Here is a 25,259-nt window from a genome sequence, read left to right on the forward strand (position 1 = left end):
ACGGTTATTGTACAAGAGGGAAATTACTAAAGTAAAATAGAATAAAGCTAACATAGAATAATATAAGTAACTGAATACATACATACATAACTGAATTTCCAAGCCTTCTTAAAGGGATAGTTCGCCTCTTTTGACATGAAGCTGAATGACATCCCATACGAGTAATATCATTTATGAACATCTTCTTACCCCCTGCTGCGTCCTGTGAGCAGAGTTCCAGCCTCGTTTTGGTGTTGATGAAGGTAGTCCGGCTAGTTGGCTGGGGTTTAAAAAATAAAGCGTTTTGCTTCTCAAAACAATATGCGTTCAACAGAGTAATACATTTGCATCACAAAATCGTTCTCCAGGAAAAAGTCAGACCTCACAATCGCTTGGCACTATTTTCTCTCCCTTTGTATCACTGCTGTCATACAGCTTCATGTCAAAAGAGGCGAACTATCCCTTTAATAGAGTTGCCAGACACAGTGTTAGTTTGAAAGTAAATAAATCAGATTATTTGATCAGTTTTACGCCTGTAAATACTCTCAACAAAACTGGCTACTAGCTAAATCTGCCACCTCTTCTTCTTCTAAACATCTTTTTTATTCTAGGCAACTTGAAAATAATTAACTAAACTGACAAATCAATCAGCGACATCCCGGTGTAACCCAAGCTGAAACGTATTAGCCTGAAGCACGGTTACATGTGGTAGGATCATCCTCGGTCAGCATCCGTAGCATGTGTTCATCACAACAGAAGGGCATGTTCCCCTTTGATTTAGCGCCAGTTTCACATGCTTAACATTGACAGAACCGTGTGCTGTCATATCCAGAGTGACACTTATTGCACCCCATCCGACCCATCACTCACTCTGACTGCCACTGATATAGATAGATATATATATATATGTGTGTGTATATATAGAAGTGTTAATCTGACGCCAGCGGTTTTTTAATGAGGAATGTTCTCCGCATCAGCCATCCGGTTTGGTCGGATGCCCCAAGCAGAGAAGCTGAAGCTCAAGGAGGAAAGCAAGGTGGTGGAGAAAGAAGTGAAGGGCCCCATGGAGGCTGACCACAGGACTCTGGTCCGGCAGATCCACGAAGCCTACATGAAGACTTTCAACATGAACAAGGCCAAAGCGCGGCTCATCCTAACCGGGAAAACCAGCCAGCCGGTAAAGAGATGCATGAAGTTTTCACCCTGTTCTTTGTTCCGTATGATCCTCCATCTGCATCACTCACAGCCAACTTCTTCTTCTTCACCCACAGCCTCTCATCATCCACGACATGGAAACATTCCAGCTGGCTGAGAGGACTTTGGAGGTCCACATGGTAAAGGGTGAGTATTCGGAGCTCCAGGCCGGACTGCTGATCCCGGCGGTGGCGTGCGAGGAGCTCCAGCAGAGGGAGGCTGAGGCCCGGCTCTTCTACTGCTGCCAGAGCACGTCGGTGGAGACGGTCACGCAGCTCACCGAGTTCGCCAAGGCTGTCCCCGGCTTCCAGAACCTGGACTTGAACGATCAGGTTGGTGGATTTAGGAACGCCTTACGTGCAATTTATCTTCCCGCCTGTTCATTTTGCAGGTGGAGAGGAGAGATTAAACATGTCAGAGTGATGCTTTGGCCTTCTCGTCTACCCACAGGTGACCCTGTTGAAATATGCCGTCTACGAAGCCCTTTTCACTCTTCTGGCTTCGTGCATGAACAAAGATGGCCTCCTAGTGGCCCGCGGTGGAGGCTTCATCACCCGTGAGTTCCTCAAGAGCCTCCGGCGCCCCTTTAGTGACATGATGGAGCCAAAGTTCCAGTTTGCCACTCGTTTCAACTCGCTGGACCTGGACGACAGCGACCTGGCGCTTTTTGTTGCTGCCATCATCTGCTGTGGAGGTAAACTTGCATTTTTCTCTTCGTTTGCTAAAAGAAAAAAACCTTTTTCTTCAACGCTCCTCATAGATAGATAGATAGATAGATAAATACTTTATCAATCCCAATTTGGGAAATTGTCTCATCGTCTTTCTCCCTCTCAGACCGCCCCGGCCTGGTTGACATACCTCTTGTGGAGCAGTTGCAGGAAAGCATCGTTCAGGCGCTACGGCTCCACCTGCTGGCCAACCACCCCGACGACACCTTCCTCTTCCCCAGGCTGCTGCAGAAGTTGGCTGACCTCCGGGAGCTGGTCACAGAGCATGCGCAGTTGGTCCAGGAAATCAAGACAATAGAGGACACGTCGCTGCACCCACTCCTGCAAGAAATATACAGAGACATGTACTGACGAGCCAGCTGGTGCTTATGTAACACAGTTAATTTACTGTAAAAAGCACCACATCCAGCTTCGGTTGGTGCACTGCACAGTGACTACATGACTCTTAGGTCTCTCGAAACTCTCGAGCTATTCATTTAGGGGGACAGGCAGCTCTTATGGCCGCCTCTGTGATTGGGTAAGCAGCTAATCTTTTAGCACGTGCAGCATATTTGGGTAAAAAGAAGCTGATCTCTGCCAATAGCAGCTAAATGCGGCGGTTCTGGATGCTGAATTTGAGCTCAGAGATGGAGAAGTACCCGCTTCAGTATTTGTAAAGTGCCTTAAACTTGTGCTGCACAAGCTCCGATTCCTTATATTTCTTGTACCTGACTAAAAACGTAGCATTTATACTGTTATAAGGAGATATCCATTTGATTTACTGTTATTTTCTGTCATGTATGTTTATAACAATCCTCTCATGCTGTTGAAAAACCACACAACGTGACAGCTCACTGTCAATAACTTTTTATGACATGTCTTGTACAAATACTACCATTCAGATTTTTTTTCCTCATGTAAAAGGCCAGTTTGGGATATTTACACTAAAAACGACAGCATCTTTTAAACTGCAGTATTTTGTAAATAAAACAGGAATATGGTGACCACGTTGAAAGGGAGTTGTGAATCTGTAGACTGTAAAGGAATGCATCTTCTTATTTTCTGTACTAATGAATTAATTTGCCTTTGAATAGTAGTTTTCTGTCATAATAAAGTGATTTATATTTTATTTTCATGATGTACAAAACAGAACGACGTGATTGCTGTCTGTTTCAATAAAACAAAGGATGTCATGTGATAGCATGAAATAAACTAATATATTCAAGTGAGTTTTATTTGTTATGCTTTGAATTAATTACCTTTAGTATATTTTAAGTTGTCATAATGATGGCTTTGCTCCCAGTGGTTCCAATAAGCCATTTTTGTGTTACTAATCACTCAAAATTCATTATGTGTAAAACTGATCTTTCGTTTCTGAACATTTTTGTTCATATCCTACACTTATTCAATAGTAGAAACCCGGTACAAGTTGTTTTCTCACTCATTTGGTAGTCTGAGTGTAATTCTTTCTGAGATCATTTTGCATGTTTGTTGGCACATTTTTGGTTGTTTGTGCTTATTTGATGTCAGAATTTTGTCATTCCAGATCTCTCTTTAGGTGGTTTTGCATCTACTTTTGTCTGTGTCGCTTTAATGGTTTTAGATACTATTTATCTATTTCAACACATTTATTTAGTGATAATTTGGGTCATGTGTCTCATTATGTTTGTGGTCATGTTGAGTCTAATTTTGTTACTTTTTCTCTGTTATTTGGAATAAGATATTTCTGGGGCTCTGGACCTGTGCTCACTGGATCCGTTCATTAATTTATGGGTGACAATGGTCTGTGCAACCAAACAATTATCATTGAACAACGAGTTCAATGTTAAAAAATTACAGTGCGATGCTTTACTACCCCAGGCCCGTTGGGGGCGCTAACGAATCATAAAACAAGCTAACAGGGACTGGAAGTGATAACCAGGAACAAACTTTCAGCTGTTTACGATGGAGCAAACTACGAGTGAAAACCCTCAAAAAACGTTTACATGCCACTTGTGTGGTTTGAGTACCCCTTTTACTTACTACGGTCAGAAACCACCTAACACCAGAGCTATTGTGTAAGTGGATAATTAAAGAAAATACTCGCTTGAGAGTGCTCTGGTGGTGCTACAGCTAGCTTTAGCTCATTGGCTAAAGCTAATGCTATTGAAGCGAATGCGAGATTGCTTGTAATGTTTACGTGTAAGGTCAAACACTCAGGGGAAACTAACCCTCCTGTACTTTGTATGTTGCACCTAAAGCATCTTATATCTTGAATATCACCTGCATCCAACCTATGTACAAGTAGAAATGGCAAAATTAACCTAAAAAGAAGCCTAAGTGGTTTTCTGTCGCCCAACAGGTTGCTGGAGGAGTGCTTTGTGGCCAAAGATCCCTTCAGTCCGGACAAGGAGAAGTTTTTAGTGTTGGGATCCACCTGCAGCCTGTGCAATTCGTGTGTCTGTGTTGGATCGGTAAGGTGTTTGACATTTAACCCTGTGGTGATAGCACTGCGGTTCTCTGCTCATCTATTTCCATTTAAAGCTTTAAAATGCATCCATTTTAGAGATACATATAGCTTTATTTACTTTTAAAATGGAGAGTTTACACATGCATACATGCTTGTAAGACACGACTTCTTGTTAAAGGTTAAACCATCCAGTTTCCAACCTTTTTGGACTCTCACACTGCAGAAAAAACAGTATACAGGCAGGGTCACATTTAAGATATGTTTATGTTGTTAAAGGCAGCAAATAGTGCCCCATTTTCACCCCTAATCTTTTAAAATTAAGTAAAATGTCTAGATGATTTTACCGAAAAGTGGTTGGGGGTTGGTGTAAATGTGACCGGAGCCTCTGTGAACCTGCAGCCATACAACGGTGTTTGCTTCTTTCTCCTCCGTCAGGACTGCAGTCTGTTCTACACCAAGAGGTTCTGTATGCAGTGCGTGAACAAGCACTTGGACCAGTTCCCCCATCAGATTCAGACCGAGCTGGCAAAGAAGAAGCAGAGTTCAAAGGCTGCCGTCTCATGACACAAGCGGTCCATAAGCTGCTCACCAGACTGCGACAAACGCCTCGGTACATGCGTTTAGCCATAAATGGAGGAAAACGTGTGGTTCGGCCACGTGCTCGCTCCAGAATCGTGCTGATCTAAACTGTAACCGGAAAAAGTTCCAGTTCATGGTTGAGGCTTGATTTGGAGCCCGTGGGTGTTATTCTTTCATTGTGAAGGAATCATTTTTACGTATTTCTAAATTCTCTTTCAAGCTTTTGCAGAATAAAAGGTGCTTAACTCCTATTATCGCTGCCCTGTTGCTATATTAACTGGTAATCGGCTGGATCAGTCAGGATGTGGAGCATTGAAGTGGGCTGTTTGATCTGCAGCCCCAGTTCAGAGAAACAAACTGCGATATTACAACCGTTTAAGTGTGACTCAAACTAGTGCAGTGACTGTTCAAACAACTTGTGTTTTGGTGAATGAATCTGGCACGGTTGCATAATTTTTCTAAGAATACTCGGCTCGCTGCACAAACTTCGATTTCCAATAAACATACAGGTCCTTCTCAAAAAATTAGCATATTGTGATTAAGTTAATTATTTTCTGTATAAACATTAGACTTTCATATATTTTAGATTCATTGCTCACCAACTGAAATATTTCATGTCTTTTATTGTTTTAATACTGATGATTTTGGCATACAACTCAAGAAAACGTAAAATTCCCTATCTATAAAAAATGAGCATATCATGAAAAGGTACTCTAAACGAGCTATTAAGCTAATCATCTGAATCAACGAATTCACTCTAAACACCTGCAAAAGATTCCTGAGGCTTTTAAAAACTCCCAGCCTGCTTCATTACTCAAAACCGCAATCATGGGTAAGACTGCCGACCTGACTGCTGTCCAGAGGGCCATCATTGACACCCTCAAGCAAAAGGGTAAGACACAGAAAGAAATTTCTGAGCGAATAGGCTGTTCCCAGAGTGCTGTATCAAGGCACCTCAGTGGGAAGTCTGTGGGAAGGAAAAAGTGTGGCAGAAAACGCTGCACAACCAGAAGAGGGGACCGGACCCTGAGGAGGATTGTGGAGAAGGACCGATTCCAGACCTTGGGGGACCTGCGGAAGCAGTGGACTGAGTCTGGAGTAGAAATATCCAGAGCCACCGTGCACAGGCGTGTGCAGGAAATGGGCTACAGGTACCGCATTCCCCAGGTCAAGCCCCTTTTGAACCAGAAACAGCGGCAGAAGCGCCTGACCTGGGCTACAGAGAAGCAGCACTGGACTGTTGCTCAGCGGTCCAAAGTACTTTTTTCGGACGAAAGCAAATTTTGCATGTCATTCGGAAATCAAGGTGCCAGAGTCTGGAGGAAGACTGGGGAGAAGGAAATGTCTGAAGTCCAGTGTCAAGTACCCACAGTCAGTGATGGTCTGGGGTGCCATGTCAGCTGCTGGTGTTGGTCCACTGTGTTTTATCGCGGGCAGGGTCAATGCAGCTAGCTATCAGGAGATTTTGGAGCACTTCATGCTTCCATCTGCTGAAAAGCTCTATGGAGATGAAGATTTCATTTTTCAGCACGGCCTGGCACCTGCTCACAGTGCCAAAACCACTGGTAAATGGTTTACTGACCATGGTATTACTGTGCTAAATTGGCCTGCCAACTCTCCTGAGCTGAACCCCATAGAGAATCTGTGGGATATCGTGAAGAGGAAGTTGAGAGACACCAGACCCAACACTGTGGATGAGCTTAAGGCCGCTATCGAAGCATCCTGGGCCTCCATAACACCTCAGCAGTGCCACAGGCTGATTGCCTCCATGCCACGCCGCATTGAAGCAGTCATTTCTGCAAAAGGAAAAGTATTGAGTGCACAACTGAACACAATTATTTTAAGGTTGACTTTTTTTTGTATTAAAAACACTTTTCTTTTATTGGTCGGATGAAATATGCTATTTTTTGAGAGGGATTTTTGTTTTTTTCTTGACTTTTTTTTGCCAAAATCATCAATATTAAAACAATAAAAGGCTTGAACTACTTCAGTTGTGTGTAATGAATCTAAAATATATGAAAGTCTAATGTTTATCAGTACATTACAGAAAATAATGAACTTTATCACAATATGCTAAGTTTTTTAGAAGGACCTGTAATGGCGGGAGTAGAGCTGCACAGGCACCGAAATAATAACCGGTTCCAGTGCAAACCCATTCGCTCTGCATACCCGGTGTTGGAATTTTTGGGAATTACTTCCTAGAGGATAAAAAAATTATCTACCGTCTACTGCTGGTGCTTTTTTTTGTCTTCCAGAGTTGGAGCCCTCAAAGCATTGGTTATGCGTGTGAGACCATAACAAAGTGGTCTGTTGCCTCATTTCTCACTTTCCCTTCTAATTAGAGCCATCATAATCTGTTTCCAGCTCAAGGATCAGGCCGTACAAAGCCGCACACAGTTTACAGCAGCATAAACACATTATGGATTAAGTGTGATCCTGGCGATAACATCTATATAACAGATGGCCCCGGCTGTATTTATCACGAGATGCTTGAGTCTTTGCGAGGGTTAATTGGAACAGCATGGCTTTAAAGGCAGGCCCACTCATTTTACTGGCAAATGCTGCAGAGGAATGCAGATGACACTCGCTGGAGAGCGTGCACGTTGGGACATTGTGAACTCCCGGCCAAGTAGTACATACTGTTACTGTTTTTATTCACTCCTCACATCACATGACGCTTATCCAGCTCGTCCTGTAAATAAAGTCTGAGGAACATGAAGACTTGTTAAATTCTTTTTTAACGCCCGAGGGTGGACTCGCCTCGAATTTCAAAGTATTACATTTTAAAACCTTTGTTTCCTTGTTGTGTTTAAATTCTAAGCACACATTAGCAATTACACCCAGTGAAGCACGCAAACCACCCCCGTGGCACCAGTGCTGAAGTCTGACAGCGATAGGCCCTGAGCCAAAGATGACGAAAGACCTCCGCTCCAGAGCTGATGTCATTGGAGACAGAGTTGGAGTTTTGTTGTTGTTGTTTTCCTGTAAAACCACAGAGAGAGAGCGCGCGCCTCGGTGTCCCTCTGTCACCTTAGAGCTGGAGCTGAATAGAGTTACGCTGATTAAATCAAGTGTGCCATTTATGTGACACCAAATCAGATCAAGCAGCCATATCTGTCAGCACTCACACAGTCATTTGGTGATTGATGCATGTGATAGTACAACCAGCCTGCAGCGAGACCTTGGAATACTACTAACAGTGCGATACATCTGTTTTTCCACTTTTTTTCTTCTTATCTCGTGTTACACTAAAGACATTTATCTGCTTGTTTTGACTCACTTCATCCCGCCTGAGCATAGAGATGAAATGCCTATTTATTATATCAAATAATGCCTGTGAGCTTTGTTTTATTGTAATATGTAGCCTGATCCCTGCTTTGTTAAATCACCTGCTAAAGGAAGGATAAAACCTTCTCATGCTTCAGTTTAGAACTGATTACACAAAGATAATCAGAGATATTCATGCGGGCCGATAAAGTTTTGGCATTTTTTGGCATGATCCCTCTCTCCTGTTCTGTGTTCCCTTATGTTGCATATAAACACAGCCGAATTAGTAATGACGCTTCTCTCATTCACATATTTTTCTCTTTCTGCTGTCAGATGGCGAAATAATTATTTAAATAGTTTGAAACGCAGCCGACGCCGACTACGAGTCAACCCGCGGTCGCTTTCAAAGTATTTCGAGACTATGCCGTGCTCTGATTAAAATCCGGATTTTTCCCAACCCAGCGCCGTCTGATTGCGTCCCCATTCACTCCACTCAGACACAATCGATGTGCGCTGGTTTCGGCTACATTTCCGTGGATAAAGATCGTGCAGAAAAAAAGTTGGAAGCGACAGAAAGTCCGCTGCCTCCCCGGGCACAGCGAGCGCAACACTGCGCATGCGCGAGCTGAAGTGAGGGGGGATATGCAGCAGTCTGAGGATGCATGTCTAAAAAAAAAAAAAAGAAAGAAAGAAAAGACCAGATTTTAGTCACTAGTTTCATAAAACAAAAAGTCAATGAGTGTGTGTCGAAAAAACGGCAAAGTTGTTGTTACGTCATCGATTTTGAATTTGTTTTCCACGGCCTGAGAAAAATGGGTATGTGGCTTGTGAGAAAAGTGTGAATTGCGTGAGACTCGGGAGTCCTGACTTTGCTCCGTGTTGTCGTTCCCCCTGTTCAACTCGCAGCGAGCTCTATGGGCGGTCCCTCAGAGCGGCGCCGCGCAACGAATCGCCTTCTCTGTTTAAATAGCCTAGTCCTTCATGTCAAGTCTCCTTCCTCACCCGTAGCTCCCTCTAACGCCATGTTAGCTGTTATGACCTAACGTGTTTTCATCTGACTTACTACGAACTTGACAGGAGTGGCTCTGTTTAAACCCCCTCCCGCGCCCCCCCACCCCTGCGCCTTGTGGAGACATTTTTACGCGTATTTGGATGATACGCGCGGAGTATGCACGCGTCGTTCCTGTGACTCTGCGTCTGAAGGGAATACTACTTGGAAATAGCAGCTTGAAAGGGTTTGGTTCTTGTTTGCACGCTTTGTTTTTCCTGTCATATGTGCAGCAAGATGTCAGATGTGCGCCTTTCTAACGCGAGCCCCACGGTGGAGCGGGTGGATGCGCGGCAGCAGGACAGCGTCAGGTCGGTCCGCCGTGTGCTTTTCGGCACACCTGACCGGGAGGAGACGCGGAGGTATGCGGCGGCGGTGGCGCAGGACGAAGCGCAGGATTTTATGGAAAGGTATAATTTCGACCTGGTGAACGACATGCCGCTCTCTCCGGGCAATTACCAGTGGCAGGAGGACAGCGACGCACCGGAATTTTATCGCAGGCCGCCGCACAGGAGCCAGCGGCCCGCGGAGGAGGCTGGCTCGCCCAACGGTAACCACCGGCAGGAGGACGGGGAGCGGGGGAGGACGCGGCCGGCTCGCCTGTCAGACAGCGCACGGAAACGACGTTTGGACGCTTCAGGTGAGGAAAGCGGACTCTCAGCAGAGCTGTCACTCTTTATTTGTGCTGTTTGCCACATTTTCAGCCCGCTGCGCGTCTCTGACTCGGGGGCACGGAGCAGCAGCAGCAGCAGCAGCTGTGTCAGTGCTGCAGCAGATAAACCACCATGTTTTTTTTTTTTTTTTTTTTTTAAAGTTAAGCCATTTCATCTTTAATTCTGGAAAGTTTGAACTCTGCAGCGCCACGGGCTAAAAATCTGCAGCACCCCGTTGAGTTGGTGCTGCAGCACAAACTTTTCTCCGTCTCTGTTGGTGTATTTATTCATTTATTTTGGGTTTGCCAGGTTCTTGCTCCAACGAGTGTCCGGGCAAAAGGTCGCACACCGACGAAGACGATGATGAAGACCAGTCGAGCGGTGCAGGAAGTCAGGCGGCATCAGTCGAAACGACAAACCCAGCAGGCCAGAGAACTTAAAGCAGGACTCGTGGACAAAAAAAAAAAAAAAGTGCCAGGTTAGAACTCAGTGCTCCACTTTAAAAATGTCTCCAATAACTAACGCATGTAAACAAAAATGCCTCCACGTCAACGTCACGCACCGTATAAAAAAAAGCTCCCACAACCTTTCAACTATGACTTGTCTGCATGAGTGATACCAAACGCAGGCGAATGCTCTTTCAATTGCACCATTCAACAGCCTGTTTCCTCTTTACGTCCCGCAGAGCGGCGAGACCTGTTGCTGGCAGAATACTGTAGGCTTTCTCATCATCTGACAGAGAGGAGAGAATAAAAACAAAGCGGCCTTATCCTAAAGAAGGGAGGAGGAGAGGCTGCAACAAGCACTGAATATTGACACTATCAAGTTTTGGCACTCAGAAAAAAAAATTGCCTCAGAATCAGCAGACAATGTAGCAGTGTGCAAATGGACTTTTGCTCCTTTTTTCTTTCCTTATTTTTTTTTTTTTGTATATTTACTACCTATGTTTCAGATGTAGCACATGAGAAAGCATATTCTGCTTTTCATACCTTTTTTTTGTTCAATGTGTTTAAACGTGTGTATGTGTGTATGTGTGTGTGTGTGAGAGAGTGTGTGCGTGTGTGTGTGTGAGAGAGAGAGTGTGTGTGTGTGTGTGTGTGTGAATTTGACTCTGGGAGTTGCAGTGCAATTTCCAACAGAGAGATATTATTTTGATAAAAGTGCTCATTTGCGTCATCATTCAGGTAATTGATGTAAGTTAAAAATGCAGATTTCAAAAGTCAGGGTCACGTGGAAACAAAAAGTCTTCACTTTTTCTTCGGCTTTACTCTCCCAGTGTTCCCAGTGTTCTTTATCTTTTTTTATTTCTGAAGGCCCAGATGGCCACACTGTAAGTTGAGGGTCCATCTAACTGGGAACAGCCATGATCAAGTTTACATGCAAATTTTGTTTTCCCTCTTTTAACATATATATATATATCTATATATATATATAGATATATATATTTGCTTTCCAAAAAGGAATAAAAACAAACCCTGTGGGTGGGCAGGAGGGTGGTTAAACTGCTGAGCAATATCCAACCAAATTTTTTATCAGTATTTGCAAATAATCCATAAGAGTTTAAGGTAGTATTTTTTTAAATTAGGCGAGTTTCTGTCTGAGTGACTCATTTACACCCCTTTTTACCAAGTGAGGACCAGGTTAACATAGATAAAAAAATATGTTAGAACCACTGGGATTTTTATGCAAATATGTGAATCAAAGAAATTGTCTTTGTGGTGTGGAATTCATGTGGAACATGTAATTGCACTATTGTACATTTCTCATTAAGGTGGGGGCAGAAAAACAACGTGACACTGCCTCACATGGTGTTAAACTTTGAAGTGTACCTGTGTGCATTTTTCTTTTTCTTTTGAAAAACACTGAAAAATTATAGTAACTTATTTATATTGTGTTTTTTTTTGTTGTTTTTCTTTCTTTTTTTTGTGGGGGGGCGGGTGGGCAGCGGATGGGGTTTATGTATAGCCTCCCAAAGCAACATTCTGTGCATTTTTTTTTTTGTAAATATATATTTCATCATTGTTTTTAAGATAAATAAATAAAATTGCAAAACTGAGCCTAATAATTGATTTTCATACCTTGTGTTTTTGGTTTTTTATTATTTTTATTTTATTTGCTTCAAATTGTGATATTTTGATTCCCCTTGAAATAACACTTAAAGTGAAATTACAAAGTATTAAACAAACCAAAGATACAATCAGATGAGAAGTTTAATAGTTAATTCACCGAGTAATTAATAGCTTTCAGGGATTAGATATTTGTTACACGACACACGTGCAAAACAAGCTTTACTAGTAGAGCGTTTGCCAGCTGAAGCGGTTCAGTGTGTTTCTAATGAGATAAAATCCAGCAAACTGGAAAAGTTGAGTCCGGATACAGCAGCAGAGTGCAGGCTGTGACTGTGCTGACTCCCCTTAGCCCGGCTCTGCCTTGAAAGTTGAAAACAACAAGGGTATGTCCTGAGCAAAAAGAGGGAAAAAAAGTTTTTTAGTTACTGGCATTCCCTGTCTCCAATCACAGCAGAGAGAAGAAAAGCAGACCACTTATGAGCCAGCCAGTCAAAAGGCTGTGGGAGGGAGTCCAGGACAGTACAGGCTGTTCTTTTCATAAGGCACACACCACCCAATTAGTTTCATTGGCTGACTCTTTCCTGTTGATACCAATGTGTAGGAGTCAAATACAGAAAGAGTGAGAGAAAGAGCTACTCTTATGATATCTTACGCTGGCTGTGTCTGGGGTAATTACTCGTGAGCTGCTTTTTTGCACACGTTTAAAGAGGATTGTAACACGGTTTTTAAACATTCAAAGTGTTGAGATGCGTCTGCATTAATGTAAATATTAATATTATTCTTTATTAATGTAAAGATAAAGATTAAACAGATTTCACTTAGTTTGCTAGTAGCAACCCATATATCATGTCGATCTTGATATGATAAGAATAATAATGTTATTGTCTCCCCATCCCAAGTCCCATTTCCATTTTCCAAACATTAGTTTTTGCACTTTTAACAGAAAAAGGCTTCAATCTTACCTTTTGGTTTAGTTTACAACAAAAAGGAAAAGATAAAACAAGTGCATGTGAATTCTCCTGCTGGTGCACAACCCAGACGTTTCTTAGCATGGCGTCACTGTTGTGGAATAAAGAATTTGAATGACCTAATTAGATAGTTTTAGTGCCTTGGCCAACACAGTACTGCTGTATAATAAAGGTCACCACTTCCTACTGTCTTTGCTACAGAGATCTGATGTAACTGCTTGACCCCAGATTGATTCCTCATTTGACGGGTTTCCTCACGGTTTCGTGCACCTCATGCAGAAGAGTCAGTAATGCATGCTAAATGCACGAGACATGTGCAAGCAGCATGTCCGAGTCCATTTTTATAATATGAAAAAACTGAACTATATGCAATCCCAGTGTCGAGTGACAAAGTGGCGTTTGTTTTAGTAACTTTAACATACTCTGGTGTGTAGTTTGCAACTGTGTGTTGATCCTTCATCTCAAGTTACTCGGATCAGAATTGAGGCAGAAAATCTTGATTGGGACATCCCTCATGGCCCATTTCTACTTGCACGGAAGTATCGGTTTGCGTCCTTTTCCCCTCCTGGGGTGGGGGGGTAACGTAAGCGAATCCTGACAGGCTAAAAGCTAGCTTGAGCAGGAAGGGGCTGACAGCATCCAATTTTATAACGAAGAGGACGAAGAAGGACGGAGTGCGTCTGTGTTTTCCACCTCAGAGCAAAGCCAAAGCACCAACAACAGCACAACCAAGAGGAGCCCATTGCTCAGATTGATCCACTTATTTATGAAAAAAAAGCTGGAGCATGTTGCCATGGGTTTGCAAAGCCCCAATGTGGAGAGCCTGATGAAGTGTGTGCACATTGTAGTAGCAGTATTGGATGCTTTAACACACTTTTTGAGGCTGAAACCCTCCTATTGGTCAGCTTTAGTAGCCTGATCAGGCACGGCCAACCATTCAACATCAACCCTGCTTTAACTGAATCATAACAATGCTTGTTGCACTTGACTGTTTTTCTTTAAATACCAATTTCCTTCTCAGTTTCTTATGTTTTTAGATACAATTCAACGAACACGGGGTATTTAAGTAATACAGGGTAGTTTTCCCATCAACTTCAGCTGTTATTTTGTCTATGAGGGGATATTTTTCCCTCAATACTGAGCCGCAGCACACGCCGTGACCTCAAAGTCCAGCTTTTCAGATTAAGATCTGGCAATTAAGCAAAGTAATGCAAAATGTCGACTGTAAGTTGTTTCTGACGGAGGGAACTTCTAGCTTTTACTTCTTCCTTCAAAGCTTATTACATCCACTGATATTAAAGAAATTAAAGGTTTGAAATGATGTGTTTTTCCTTCTTGTGTTTGTGTCTGTAGGCAACAAAAAAAGGTCAAAGATTTGCTTCTAAACACATTAAAATAGATATTTACAGCAGGTTGCTTCCAGGTTTGACCTCTCAGACTTGTGTTTTAGAAGTTCTTTACTCTGCTATTAGTTTTATTGCACTTAATTAAAGGTGACATCAGAAAGTGTTCTGCAGTCTGACTTTAGCATTTTACACTCCACCCAAAGCTTGAATACACAATACGTAATGTAGCGTTAGGCTGCTCGGTGACAAAAGTGTTGTGTGTCTTAGCCAAACCGCTGCAAGAATCTGTGACTCTATAATCATCTAAGGGCATGTTTGTAGTGTACATGGTGGCCGAGGCGCACACAGCACGGTATAAACCCCGTAAAAACAGACAATGGGAGCTCAAAAGTCAACAAAAGTATCACAAACCCGAGATTAGTACAGGAATATATTTCAGCACCTGCACCTTTCGAGGTGCTGGAGGAGTTTAATCCATAAATTCCTATCCGAGTGAGGAAAACATTTCCTTATTTGCAGCGTTAAATTAACAAGCTCAGAATAATTGCTTCAAATAACAAGAGGAGAAATGGGTCATAAAAGTCTGACATGTTGGAGCTGACGCTATGAGGAGACATTCAGCAGAGGGCCTGCAAGGTGTGAGCTCATGCTCTGGCAAACTACCAGTGGGATGAAGGGTTTCTATTTTCTACAAATGTCTTGTTTTCATCCAGATATACGACTTCCCCATCTGTTACCAGTTAAAAAATTGTCCCATTTTTTAACTTAATTTGAATTTTTAAGTTTCTACTAGAGGGCATAGCTGCTTTACTCTTCCCCCACTCGCGCCACCTCGTGATCACGCGCTCCTGGCAGCGCTGAGAAACGGAGACTGGAAGCAGAAAAAGGTGAGAAAGACAGCAGAGGAGGATAGAGTTAAAGAGAGGAAAGGGAAGACGGACTGTTTGGCTGTGTCTCGCTGCAGCCCGGCCAAATCGCGTCCAGTGCAGGATGTAAACAAACTAATCTGCCAATGTGAAGTCTTTACACATTTTGGTTTTGCTCTGGGCTGCGTGACTCATGCAGCCTGGCTGTGTGACCTCGGATGCTGGCTGTCCCGCTGCTTTAGTACTTGAGTGTTTGGTTTGACTTGCAGCAGGGGTCATCAAGACTATGCAGGCCTGCTGCTTTTTCTTCTAATGCACACAAATAGTCTTAGAAAAAGAGAGGAGAAACAAACTAATGTGTTTTCAAAAAATAAATCCTGCGTTTTTCTGTGCAGACAGGATGCGTTTAGCGTTCATTTTATCACCACAGAACCCCGTTGAGCTCCTTAAAGTTGCGCTCTTCCCGCTTTCAGTCTTGTTTCATTTGTTAGCCCAATAAACATCCTTTGCATACAGCTTATTTTTGACATGATCCAATTTCATGCTTCATGGGAAGTCACTGCAGGCCTCAGAGGAGTTGGTCACCTTGCTGAGGAGTCCATGACTCCTTTGCAAGAAGTAAAAAAAGGTTTTTCAGGTCAAACGAGGTGGTTTTCTTTTTCCTTTTGTGAAAAATAGATGGATCCGAGGATGATTTTGCACAAATCTTTATTCATTTTCATCTTTTAGAGAGGAAACCTAGCCAATGCTAGCTAACACGAGTGAACAATCACAGCATTTTTGGTTGTTCCTCCTTTTTTCCACAGAAAATGACATTGTGTTCAATAGAAACTTTACAACTTCCTTCAAATACTGTTTATTTAGTGAGTTTTCTGGTTATTGTTTTGGACCAGTTGTCCTCATAAGGACTGAGTATCCTTTCTGGGTTGGGTTAAGGTTAAAGGTGTGTGACCTGAGGTTAACCAGAACCGGGTAATGGTTGGGTTACTCTGTCCACAGTGACTGGAAATGGATGCAACGCCCTCATGATGATATCAGCACGAGCTTGTGTATGTGAGAAACTCAGCGTTCAGTTTGCCTTCAGGTCAAAAACAGCTTGTTTCCATAGCATTTACACAGTGGGTTCATTCTGTAAATAAAATCACTTGATTCATCCGTTAACATGAGAGCTGAGACAGATGTACTGTATGAGATCATCAGTTGTTTATCTGCGTATTACAACACACACACACACACACACACACACAAAAAACTGCTGAACTGAATTTCTTGAAACTTGGTAAAGAAATCGAACGCGGCCAAGACTAACAAACAAACAAACTGGTTTTTCTTGCCTAAAAACAGAGAAATAGATGGTGCAACTTTACGTGTTTGAATTCAAGAAGCTGAAAGAAGCAGATTTTTAGCAAAATTTGTTAAAAAAAATGACTAATCAGAATAATTTCCCCTTACATGATGCAGAGGATGAAGCTCCTTTGTCCTTATGCAGGAACTTGAACTAATTGTGGAGAGCACGATCCAAACCCTGACCTTAAGCAAGCCTCAAGTTGGTCTTGACCCCTTAGCCAAAGCATCTTTAGCCTAATAAGGACCAGTCTTTGGTCCTAATGAGGAAACAAAAACAAAGAGCACTCACACACCATGCATCAAGGGCCTATTTGGGATGTTAATTTCTTACATTTGACCCTGAGGGTTCAATGACACATGTGTCTGAGGACAGGAATTCCATATGGATGGCTTCCTGAGTGCTTTGGAGCAACCGAAGCTAATCTCCAACGAGGTTTCAACACAGCCGCAGAACATTTGAAGAGTGGAAAGTCCTCCGGCAGGCTGCGCATCGATGTGGTGGCTCAAGCTGTCGCCTCTCAGCCAGGTTCCCAGGTTCAGACTGGACTGGGGCCCTGGGGTTCTGTCCGGCTACCCTGGCTGCCTCCCACAATCCAAAGCCATGTCTGTGAGGCTCATTGATGAATCTAAAATGACCGTAAGGGTGACAGTGAGTGTTCGTGGTTGTATAGCCACTACCTTGGTACCCTGAAAAAGATAAAGAGGAAACAAACAAAGACGGTCTCTACATGTTTGGACATTTCTTTGCAAAGTTTAGGGAACATTCGGCTTTCAGGATTGCTTTATTAAGGTGATTAAAGCTCTATAAGCTAAAATAAAGATTAATAGAGACATTATTGACTCTTAAATCGTGGTGAAAAGAACATAACATGTATTTATGGAACTATTAGGTCAATTAGTAAGGCAGACGGAGTGTTTGAGATGCTACTTTTATGCCTCTCAGATGCCTCAGTTGGTGTAGTTAAGGGCACAGCTCCCTCTGAAGGGAAGTATAAGTCTTTAAGAAAGATGGCTGACTTTCTTCTTCAGGCCCTGATCGTAGATATAGGGTTCGCAACCAGACTAGGTAACCTCTTACGATCAGAAGATGGCAGAAGGTTGTTAAAGAAGGTGGAATAAGTAACCTTTCAGATGGAGGAGATGAAACATGGCCTGGAACACACTAAACATTGAATTCACCTTCCTATTAAAACTGCAATAAACCTGTTGTACAACGCTCTGTTAAATCCTACAGATGGAAACAAACATGAAGAAGGGGGGCGGGGAATGTTCCTCCACCAGGAACAAAGGAACAAACAGTTTTGCATCATGGATTGGAACCATTTTTACATACTGTGGATCAGCTCAAAATACTAAGAGTCATATTTAAGATTCAAATTCCCTCAAACTTTGAGATACTTTGTCCAGGTTGTCGGGATCTGGGTTTTCGGTTATGTTTTTGTGACTTAGTTATTGGTGTTATTTTAATTCAGTACTTTGTGTTTTCTTTATTAGATCAGTCTTTGTTTAATTTTGGTTCTGTTCTCCTGGTATTTAGTTGTTTAATTTATCCTTGTGTATTGTTTGTTTGATTTTCAGAATACTCTGCTCTCATTCACCAAATGGAGACATTTTTAAATCCAGGTTAAAAACATTTCTCATGTGTCTATGCATGAAATCTGCACGGTATCTATTAACTTATCTGGACTGTTGCTTGTTTTTAAATTAATTTAAATGATTTTATTTGTTTCTCTTTATATTCTTTTATGTATTTTAATGCTTCTTCCACTCCCTGCTGCAATGCTTTTATTTTATGTAAAGCACTTTGAATTGTTTGTACATGAAATGTGCTATATAAATAAATTTGATTTGATTTGATTTGATTCACTCTCACCTGCAACCCGTTACTAATCAGCCACCAGTTCCTGCTCCAGTAATCACCTCCCCAGTATATATACCTTTCTTGTTCCACCACTCCTGTCCCTGGTCCCTGGTTTTCCTCGTCAGTTCTGTCTGCAAGTATTCAAGTCTGTTTTGTTATTGGCTTTAGTTTTTCCAGTACTCCAGCTTTGCTGCACCTTTTGTTTGCTCAACTCATTCTTATTGTAATTTAGCCAATTATCTGATCCTTTCAGAGCCATGTGACCCCACTGAGTGTTTCTGCATCCCCGAAATTAGTTTCAGGTCCCATCTCTTTAAAGGTGGGGTAGGGGTTCTTTTTCTGGAACATTTTTTTACATATTGCTTGAAATACTCTTCACACCCCCATTGCAACCAATTAATTAAAAGTTTAGACACAAATATGAAAAGTTTTAGTGGCCTCTAGAACTTAGGCTACGTGCCCACGACAACGGTAACGACAGATAAACGCAGAACATTTCGACAGATGTGCCTATCTTGCACACGGCGACGGCGTTTTTAGGAGTTCAAAACGGAGAAAACACAAACGCCCTCCAGAGTGGAGATCTTGAAAACTTTCCAACCTCTCGTCACCGTAGGAACAGTTCAAAACGCAGAAGTGTGTTTTTTCCACACGTTAAGTGGGTAGTTCTCCATGAACGACTCCCATATCTCACTATATTTATTTTGGACACTCTCCCAATCCACATTATCCACTGCCTGCCTGGCTTTGTAGTTCAGTGTCGTGTTCAGGAGCAACTGGACCTCATCATCTGTCCAAACAAAGTTTGAAGGCGTACTGTTGTTGCCGCCGCGCTTCGCCATTTTCTTCCAACTGACGCGGAGGAAGTAGCCACAAAACAGGCATTTCTCATATTTATTAATATATAACAATATCACTCATATAACAATACCAAAGGTATTTTTGCTACTGCCACCTACGTCCGGGGCGTGGATACTACATCGGCAAACTGCGAGTTTTATACGTTTTCCCTGTTCCCATGGATAGACAGATATCCACCCATACCCTGCTCCATGAACGAATTACTCGTCCAGAAGCTTGGCAGGAAGCTAAACTAGAGCCAGCTTGGCTAGCACCTAGCATTATTAAACGTATAGTTAGCATAAACTAAATACTAAATACGGCAACGATCGATGCTTGCTGTCAGAACAGCGCTCGTGCGCGTTCATGTACTCTAGAGGCGTGCCTTCGGGGGGAAAGTGAAGAAAAGGGTTGGGACTTTTTACCTGTGTATTTTCAAAATGCAGCTTCGCTGGACTCAAAATCCAGGATCTCCTACCCTACCTTTAAAGGCCACGCCCCCTAAAAGCCCACCTTTCTTCTAATTGGCCGAGTGGCTGAGTGCTACTTCAACCCCTTTCTGCTGTGAAAGCTCAGAAATGAAAGTGTAAAGCTGCAAAAATGAAGAGTTTGTAACTTTAAAGTTTTTATAAGAAATGTCAGCTTCTCAAATTAATCGGTTCACGTCGGAGTGTACAGCACAAACATCTGCAGGGTTAGAAATGACTGCGGAACGTCTCACTTTGGGTAATTTATATTTAAATCAGCATCTTTGGATCCCTAATAATCAGTATAGATATGGTGATTCGATTCGATTCATTCACCGCCATATATCCAGGGAGAATTACCCTCGCTCAAATAAGGAGCAACTCAGTCTTATTGTGATTTAGCCAATAATCCGATCCTTTCAGGGCCATGTGACCCCACTGAGTGACATGTTTTTCTATGTTTCCAGTTTCTGAGGCAGATTAAAGTCTGGCAATTGTGATATTTTATTAATAATATATCTGTCGTGCTTTCCCATGCTGCCAAAATAAATTTGGTGGTGGGTACCGTGGTGAATCTGTCAGTGTGTCATCTCAGCAACTTGTTAATGTGTCGATGACTGCTTGCAAGAAAGTGAGCGACACGGTAATGAACACGGGTTCGACTGACCTCTGAGCTGTTACCTTTGGCAGAGAGTCATTTCTGACCCGAGGACAAATGCGTGGCGACAGGAAGTATCAGCACTCACGGGTCAGGCTGAGGTCAGAAAAACTCCCCTAATGTGTCTGATTGGTGAAATCATTTCCTGGGGTTCAGGTTGTGCCGCCTTGAATGAGTGAAGTGTGAAAAGATTCATCTCTGGGGAGATTGTTTTGTTCAAATGCAGCTCAGAAACAGATAGGTGCACAAAACTGGAGACTTGCAGGATTAACTTAGAGTCAAACTAAGGTAACAGCTCAACCGGCCCGGTTTATTGGACCACTGTGCTGGTCTCTGTAGACATGCACAGAATGGGAATCGACCTTTTGACCAGGACACTGTGGACATTCTGCAGCTCCCAACTCTCTGTGGGAGATTATCATTTGGTTGTATTGATTTATATGCTTTACTGTTTGTCTTTGGTTGTAAGTCTGGGTCATGTGGGGAGCATAGTCTCATCTGAGACTAGTAGAGCATGCAGGAATTATTCAGTCCCCAACCTGATTTCCTGAGAGTGTTAGTTAGTTTTGAGAAGCTCCGTTTTGTCAGACTTTGTGCTGCACTGGAAAAAATCAAAGTCTTACCAAATATATTTGTCTCATTTCTAGTCAAAATATCTCATTACACTTAATATAAGACACAACTGCCTAACAAGTACTATTTCAGCCAGATATAGGAACTTGTTTGAAGACAATACATCTGGAATATCTTGTTAAATGAAAAAGTCTTGAAAACAAATGATTTTGAGTCGGATTTCATATGAAACAAGCTTTTTTTTACATTTGAAGAGGTTTTTAAGCTAATTTCAAGATCACTTTTATCTCAAAAGTCCTAAATATCACATCTTATTTCAAGAAATCTTGACAAGCCGATTTTCACTAGTTCCATTGGCAGATTTTTTTTGCTTATTTCAAGCAAAAACGTCTTTTATTTGTTGTTTTTTTAAGTTATTTTTGGAGGGGCATTTTTTCCAGTGTGACAGCTGTCATTTTTCTGGGATAAAGTTACTATACAACATTTATGCAATTGTTTATTCAAAGATTATTTGTTCCCTTGTGAGTAAAGTTCAGTTATTTCCTTAAACTTGTCAAAAAAAAAGTCCTTTACTTCCACTTGCTGGTCGGTTCTTTGTACTCTCAGACACTGTATTTGGGGAAAGTCTCAGAAACTCAGTGCTGATCTGATATTTGGGATTTAAGTGTGCAAGTTATCTCAAGATGTAGCCTGAAAGAGGACCCAAACTGTTGCCCTGAGCTGAGGAAGTTCACTCAGATGGTCAAAAACAACCCAGGAAACATGAACCCTCCCCGGCCTCCCAGCACATTTGGATGTGCACAATAATTAAACCAGAACCATTTATCAATAGGCCAGGGTATGATGTCACCAAAGCAGTCACATTTAATTGCTCTGTAAGTGTGTAAACTTTAGTAAATGTTTTTTTTTGTTGTATTCTATAAAATTTCCCTCTTTCTGAGAGTGGTGTTTGCAGAATGGAGAGACACACAGGCAGTGTGGCTTTTTATTCTCTACTTAAGATGCCAGTGCATCTTCACATGGCAAATAGTTTCTTTATTAATGCTCAAAGTGTTATGTTCGCAACCTTAAAGCGATATATTAATGATACGCTGACACCGCTGTACAGAGCAGTCAGCTCCACTCATCTTGGAGGAGTACTTACGCAAACACAGCCCACATTCAGGCCCGGGAGCTGCCCAATCCAGCCACAGCCACAGTTGGGAGTCCAGTTCAACCAGAGGCGAGCTCATCTCGTTCACTTCCACTGCCAACATTTATCCTGGCTGTCTCAATTTACCCAGAGAAATGATTTACAGATGTTTAGAGCCCACTTTTGCAGCTTCAGCTCCAGGGTGCTGTTGATCTGTATCAGCGTTTAGCTGCAGCAGAAGATGAGTATCAATCATCAGGACTGCTTTGCAAAGAAATAAACAGGCATTGTTAGCTTTTCTCCTGATGTGTTAAGATGGGGGAGTGTGTTTCTCTAAAACTTTATCTGATGCTATTTTCATGTTCAGGTGGGTGAACAAGTCTGCCTCCGGGATGCTGTTTTAGAGATTGTGCTTTTAGTTTAATATGCATCTTGAGTTGAAACACAAGCTTAGCTTAATGCTACTTGTTGTGCATGTTAGGGGATGTACTGCTGCATGTCTAGAGTTGCTTGTGCTTTTGTGGTTGTGTGAGAAAAAATCTCGAAAAAAGCAAAGAAGACGCATGCCTGCAGGCTTTCTCTTCTCAAAATGTTGGTGGTATGAGGGTCACCGATGGCCCACACATCCAGATGCATGCACCCTGCATGAAGCTACCTCTTCCCACTCACTTTCACTCTTGAAGCAGCTCTTTTATATGGTTTGTACACAGAGTCTAACATTTTCAACCAAGCAACACATGCAAAGGGAACATCAAATGACTTCTGGCATCGATCACTTCAAACAAAGGCAAACCTGCACCCACGCCTGCAATATGGTGAACCACTTCTGTGTGTGAGATGGGAGGAAACAGCAAGCTCTAACAGAAAACAACTAGTTAGTGTCTGGCTAAACCACAAGCCAAGAAGTCTCATACAGTTGAAAGGAAAACCACCCGACCAAATAAACAAAGATTTTTGTCTTATTCTGATCTTTTAGTGATATTTTACTGCCGTAAAGTCATGAGGATTTTTGTCAAGTGAACAAGAAAAAACAAAAAGAAGACAGATCTTTTCTGTGAGACTTGCATGTGCATGATATTATTACTTGTCAGTAAAACAAATCGGCATAGTCAGCACCAGCTGCTTATCTCTCCTCTGGACATTAACCATCTGTTCATGATAAATGTACACGCACAAAGGTACTTTAACTCAGTGAAACCAAAAGCATGGGCCCTTTTTTATGATTGATGATGAAGCATTTAGCTTCTGATAAGATATGATGTGGTCGTATTGGTTGATTATTAACTGTAATTATGCTCTGGGATCGTCATGCAAACCAAATGGACGCCGGGGTCACTTCCAGTGCACTGGCACATTTAACGGACGTGTAGAGGAAAAATCTGACTTCATGTGAATACTGATAAGGTACAGAGGTTAAAGTTCATCAAGTGAGGGTAAATATTTGTCCGGGATAAAGTCTTGTAGATTATATTTGAATGTTTAAATACAGCATTAATAAGAATGACCTTTTATTCATAAGTAATGGTTTTGTCTTAATGAATTAATTAATCAAACATTCTCAGGATTTGAAGCAATTTTCGGCTCATTTTCTCATTGATTTCCCAAAAGCTCTTGAAGTACTGAATCCTTTTACATCATATTTTGCATTTATAAATGTTATCCTGCAGATTATTAATCATTATATTGTTTTAGTTTATTCAGCAAGGTTTCAATCTTTCTTAAGAAGTAAAGCTTGTTTGCTTACCACCAGCAACTTAACTTGTAACTAATTTAAAAGTGAGACTTTCATTGAATTGAGGAATTGAGGAACAAGTGTGCTGCTGAATTGCACAGCTTGTAGAACAAATAGTAGTAGTTGGCTTTGGATGCGATGTGTGCAAATTTGCAGACACGTTTTTGAACGATATCTAAACAGCGATGAAAGCTCACTGATGTGGTTTTACATCCATTTAAATTACATTTGCCCAACTTACTGTAAAGTATTACTGGCTCCTTTTATCTCTGCTTTCAGTACGCTCTGATCTCTGGCTGCGAGAGCCTTTTGTTTTCCACAGGAAGGCAAACTTAGCTGCTATAAGCTGTCCTGTCCTGTGTTTTGATTTATTGATTTTAGGTCAATAATGTGCATTTGTTGGAGGCAATTTTCAACTAAAGATTTTGTGTGTAAGGTTGTGCTTGTAAAATATGGTGGGTACCATACAGTGCCGTCCCCAGGGTTTCTCTAGCTCTGTGCAGAGGTGCTCTAAAGTCCCAGTCCAGCGGTTTTGTCATCAAATAAGTTTTCATGGCCTTGATGCAGTTTGAGTATTACTCCACACCCTTTTCATTATTCAGTGATTGGAGATCTAAGAATATTTTAAGATGACCTTGCCCATATCTTTGGCCCCCAGCAGATGACACTGCCTGCCGTGTCTCTACTACAATGGCAAAGGCCAGGGCTAATACTGGGAAAATTCAGCTGTACATGTTTGATCCAGAGAGGAATTCTCAAGCAGAAGGAGCTTAATTGTGCAAAGTGACAAGCAAGTGTATGCTAATGAATTCACTGAGGCTCATCTTAGCCCTAAGCTGGGTTTATCGCTTGAACAGAAAGGAGATTTGGCTAGCTCGTAGATCCTGGTCTCTCAGCTTGGGTGAGTCATGGCAGCTAACAGCCTGCTCCTACACACTTGGCTCGACCAATTCCTGGTGGCTAACAGCTAGACTTTGTTCCTTTCGCCAGGCTAAATCCCTGCTAGTACCCACTCAAGGCACCACATCAAGTTGCAGCTAGCCACCAGCTAGCCACCAGCTAGCTAGCCACCAGCAAACTTTAGCTTCTTATATCATAGGTTCATCATACTTAATTTGTATCCGAGACTTTAGCTGATGCTCTGCAAATTGATTGACATTTACATTTATTCTCAGATGCTTTTATCCAAAGGACCTTACTTGCGAGGAAGCAACATTAAAGTGTCAGTGCAGTAAAATAATAGACAACCTGTTACACTGAGTGCTAAATCAATATAAATCTTCTGTATTTAAATGACTGAGTAAAAGTAAAACAAGTGCAGATGTAAATGGTTTGGTGTGTTGTGGTGTTACAGGTATTAGAAGCAGATGTGTTACTTTATAGGGAAGCACTGTATTCTCAATTAGCTTCATTCTTCACTTGTGACATCCAGTTTTAAAATATGATTGGTGGCAGCCAAGAGGCTAAATTCAGGAAAATAGAGCACCACAAACCAATGGGTGCCAGTGGATACATCCATCTTTT

At 42.0% G+C, this 25,259-nt stretch overlaps 3 protein-coding genes across 10 annotated transcripts in view; all 3 read left to right on the top strand.

Annotated features, from left to right (window-relative positions):
- Window positions 1–3,110, top strand: part of LOC142385136 (peroxisome proliferator-activated receptor alpha-like) — a 40,426-nt gene extending 37,316 nt beyond the window's left edge. For all 7 annotated transcript variants that reach the window (XM_075471355.1, XM_075471354.1, XM_075471359.1 and 4 more), the window contains 4 exons: window positions 957–1,156; window positions 1,251–1,505; window positions 1,624–1,867; window positions 2,008–3,110. In XM_075471355.1, the coding sequence (XP_075327470.1) occupies window positions 957–1,156; window positions 1,251–1,505; window positions 1,624–1,867; window positions 2,008–2,252 (944 nt within the window). In that variant the 3' untranslated portion in view covers window positions 2,253–3,110. The remainder of the gene's footprint in view (window positions 1–956; window positions 1,157–1,250; window positions 1,506–1,623; window positions 1,868–2,007) is intronic.
- A 675-nt stretch (window positions 3,111–3,785) lies between these two features.
- cdpf1 (cysteine rich DPF motif domain containing 1) lies at window positions 3,786–5,159 on the top strand. The gene is made up of 3 exons (XM_075471363.1): window positions 3,786–3,937; window positions 4,222–4,333; window positions 4,765–5,159. Exons 1-3 carry the CDS (start codon window positions 3,825–3,827, stop codon window positions 4,891–4,893), a joined length of 354 nt encoding a protein of 117 aa, XP_075327478.1. The 5' UTR covers window positions 3,786–3,824; the 3' UTR covers window positions 4,894–5,159.
- A 1,760-nt stretch (window positions 5,160–6,919) lies between these two features.
- cdkn1ba (cyclin dependent kinase inhibitor 1Ba) lies at window positions 6,920–11,941 on the top strand. 2 transcript variants are annotated; one of them, XM_075471362.1, is made up of 3 exons: window positions 6,920–9,863; window positions 10,186–10,354; window positions 10,562–11,941. In XM_075471362.1, exons 1-2 carry the CDS (start codon window positions 9,449–9,451, stop codon window positions 10,314–10,316), a joined length of 546 nt encoding a protein of 181 aa, XP_075327477.1. In that variant the 5' UTR covers window positions 6,920–9,448; the 3' UTR covers window positions 10,317–10,354; window positions 10,562–11,941. The 2 variants fall into 2 exon arrangements, with proteins under 2 accessions (XP_075327477.1, XP_075327476.1); XM_075471361.1 differs by having other exon boundaries at window positions 10,186–11,941.
- The last annotated feature ends 13,318 nt before the right edge of the window (window positions 11,942–25,259 follow it).

Source organism: Odontesthes bonariensis, chromosome 8 (genome assembly GCF_027942865.1).
Source record: "Odontesthes bonariensis isolate fOdoBon6 chromosome 8, fOdoBon6.hap1, whole genome shotgun sequence".
NCBI lineage: Eukaryota > Metazoa > Chordata > Actinopteri > Atheriniformes > Atherinopsidae > Odontesthes > Odontesthes bonariensis.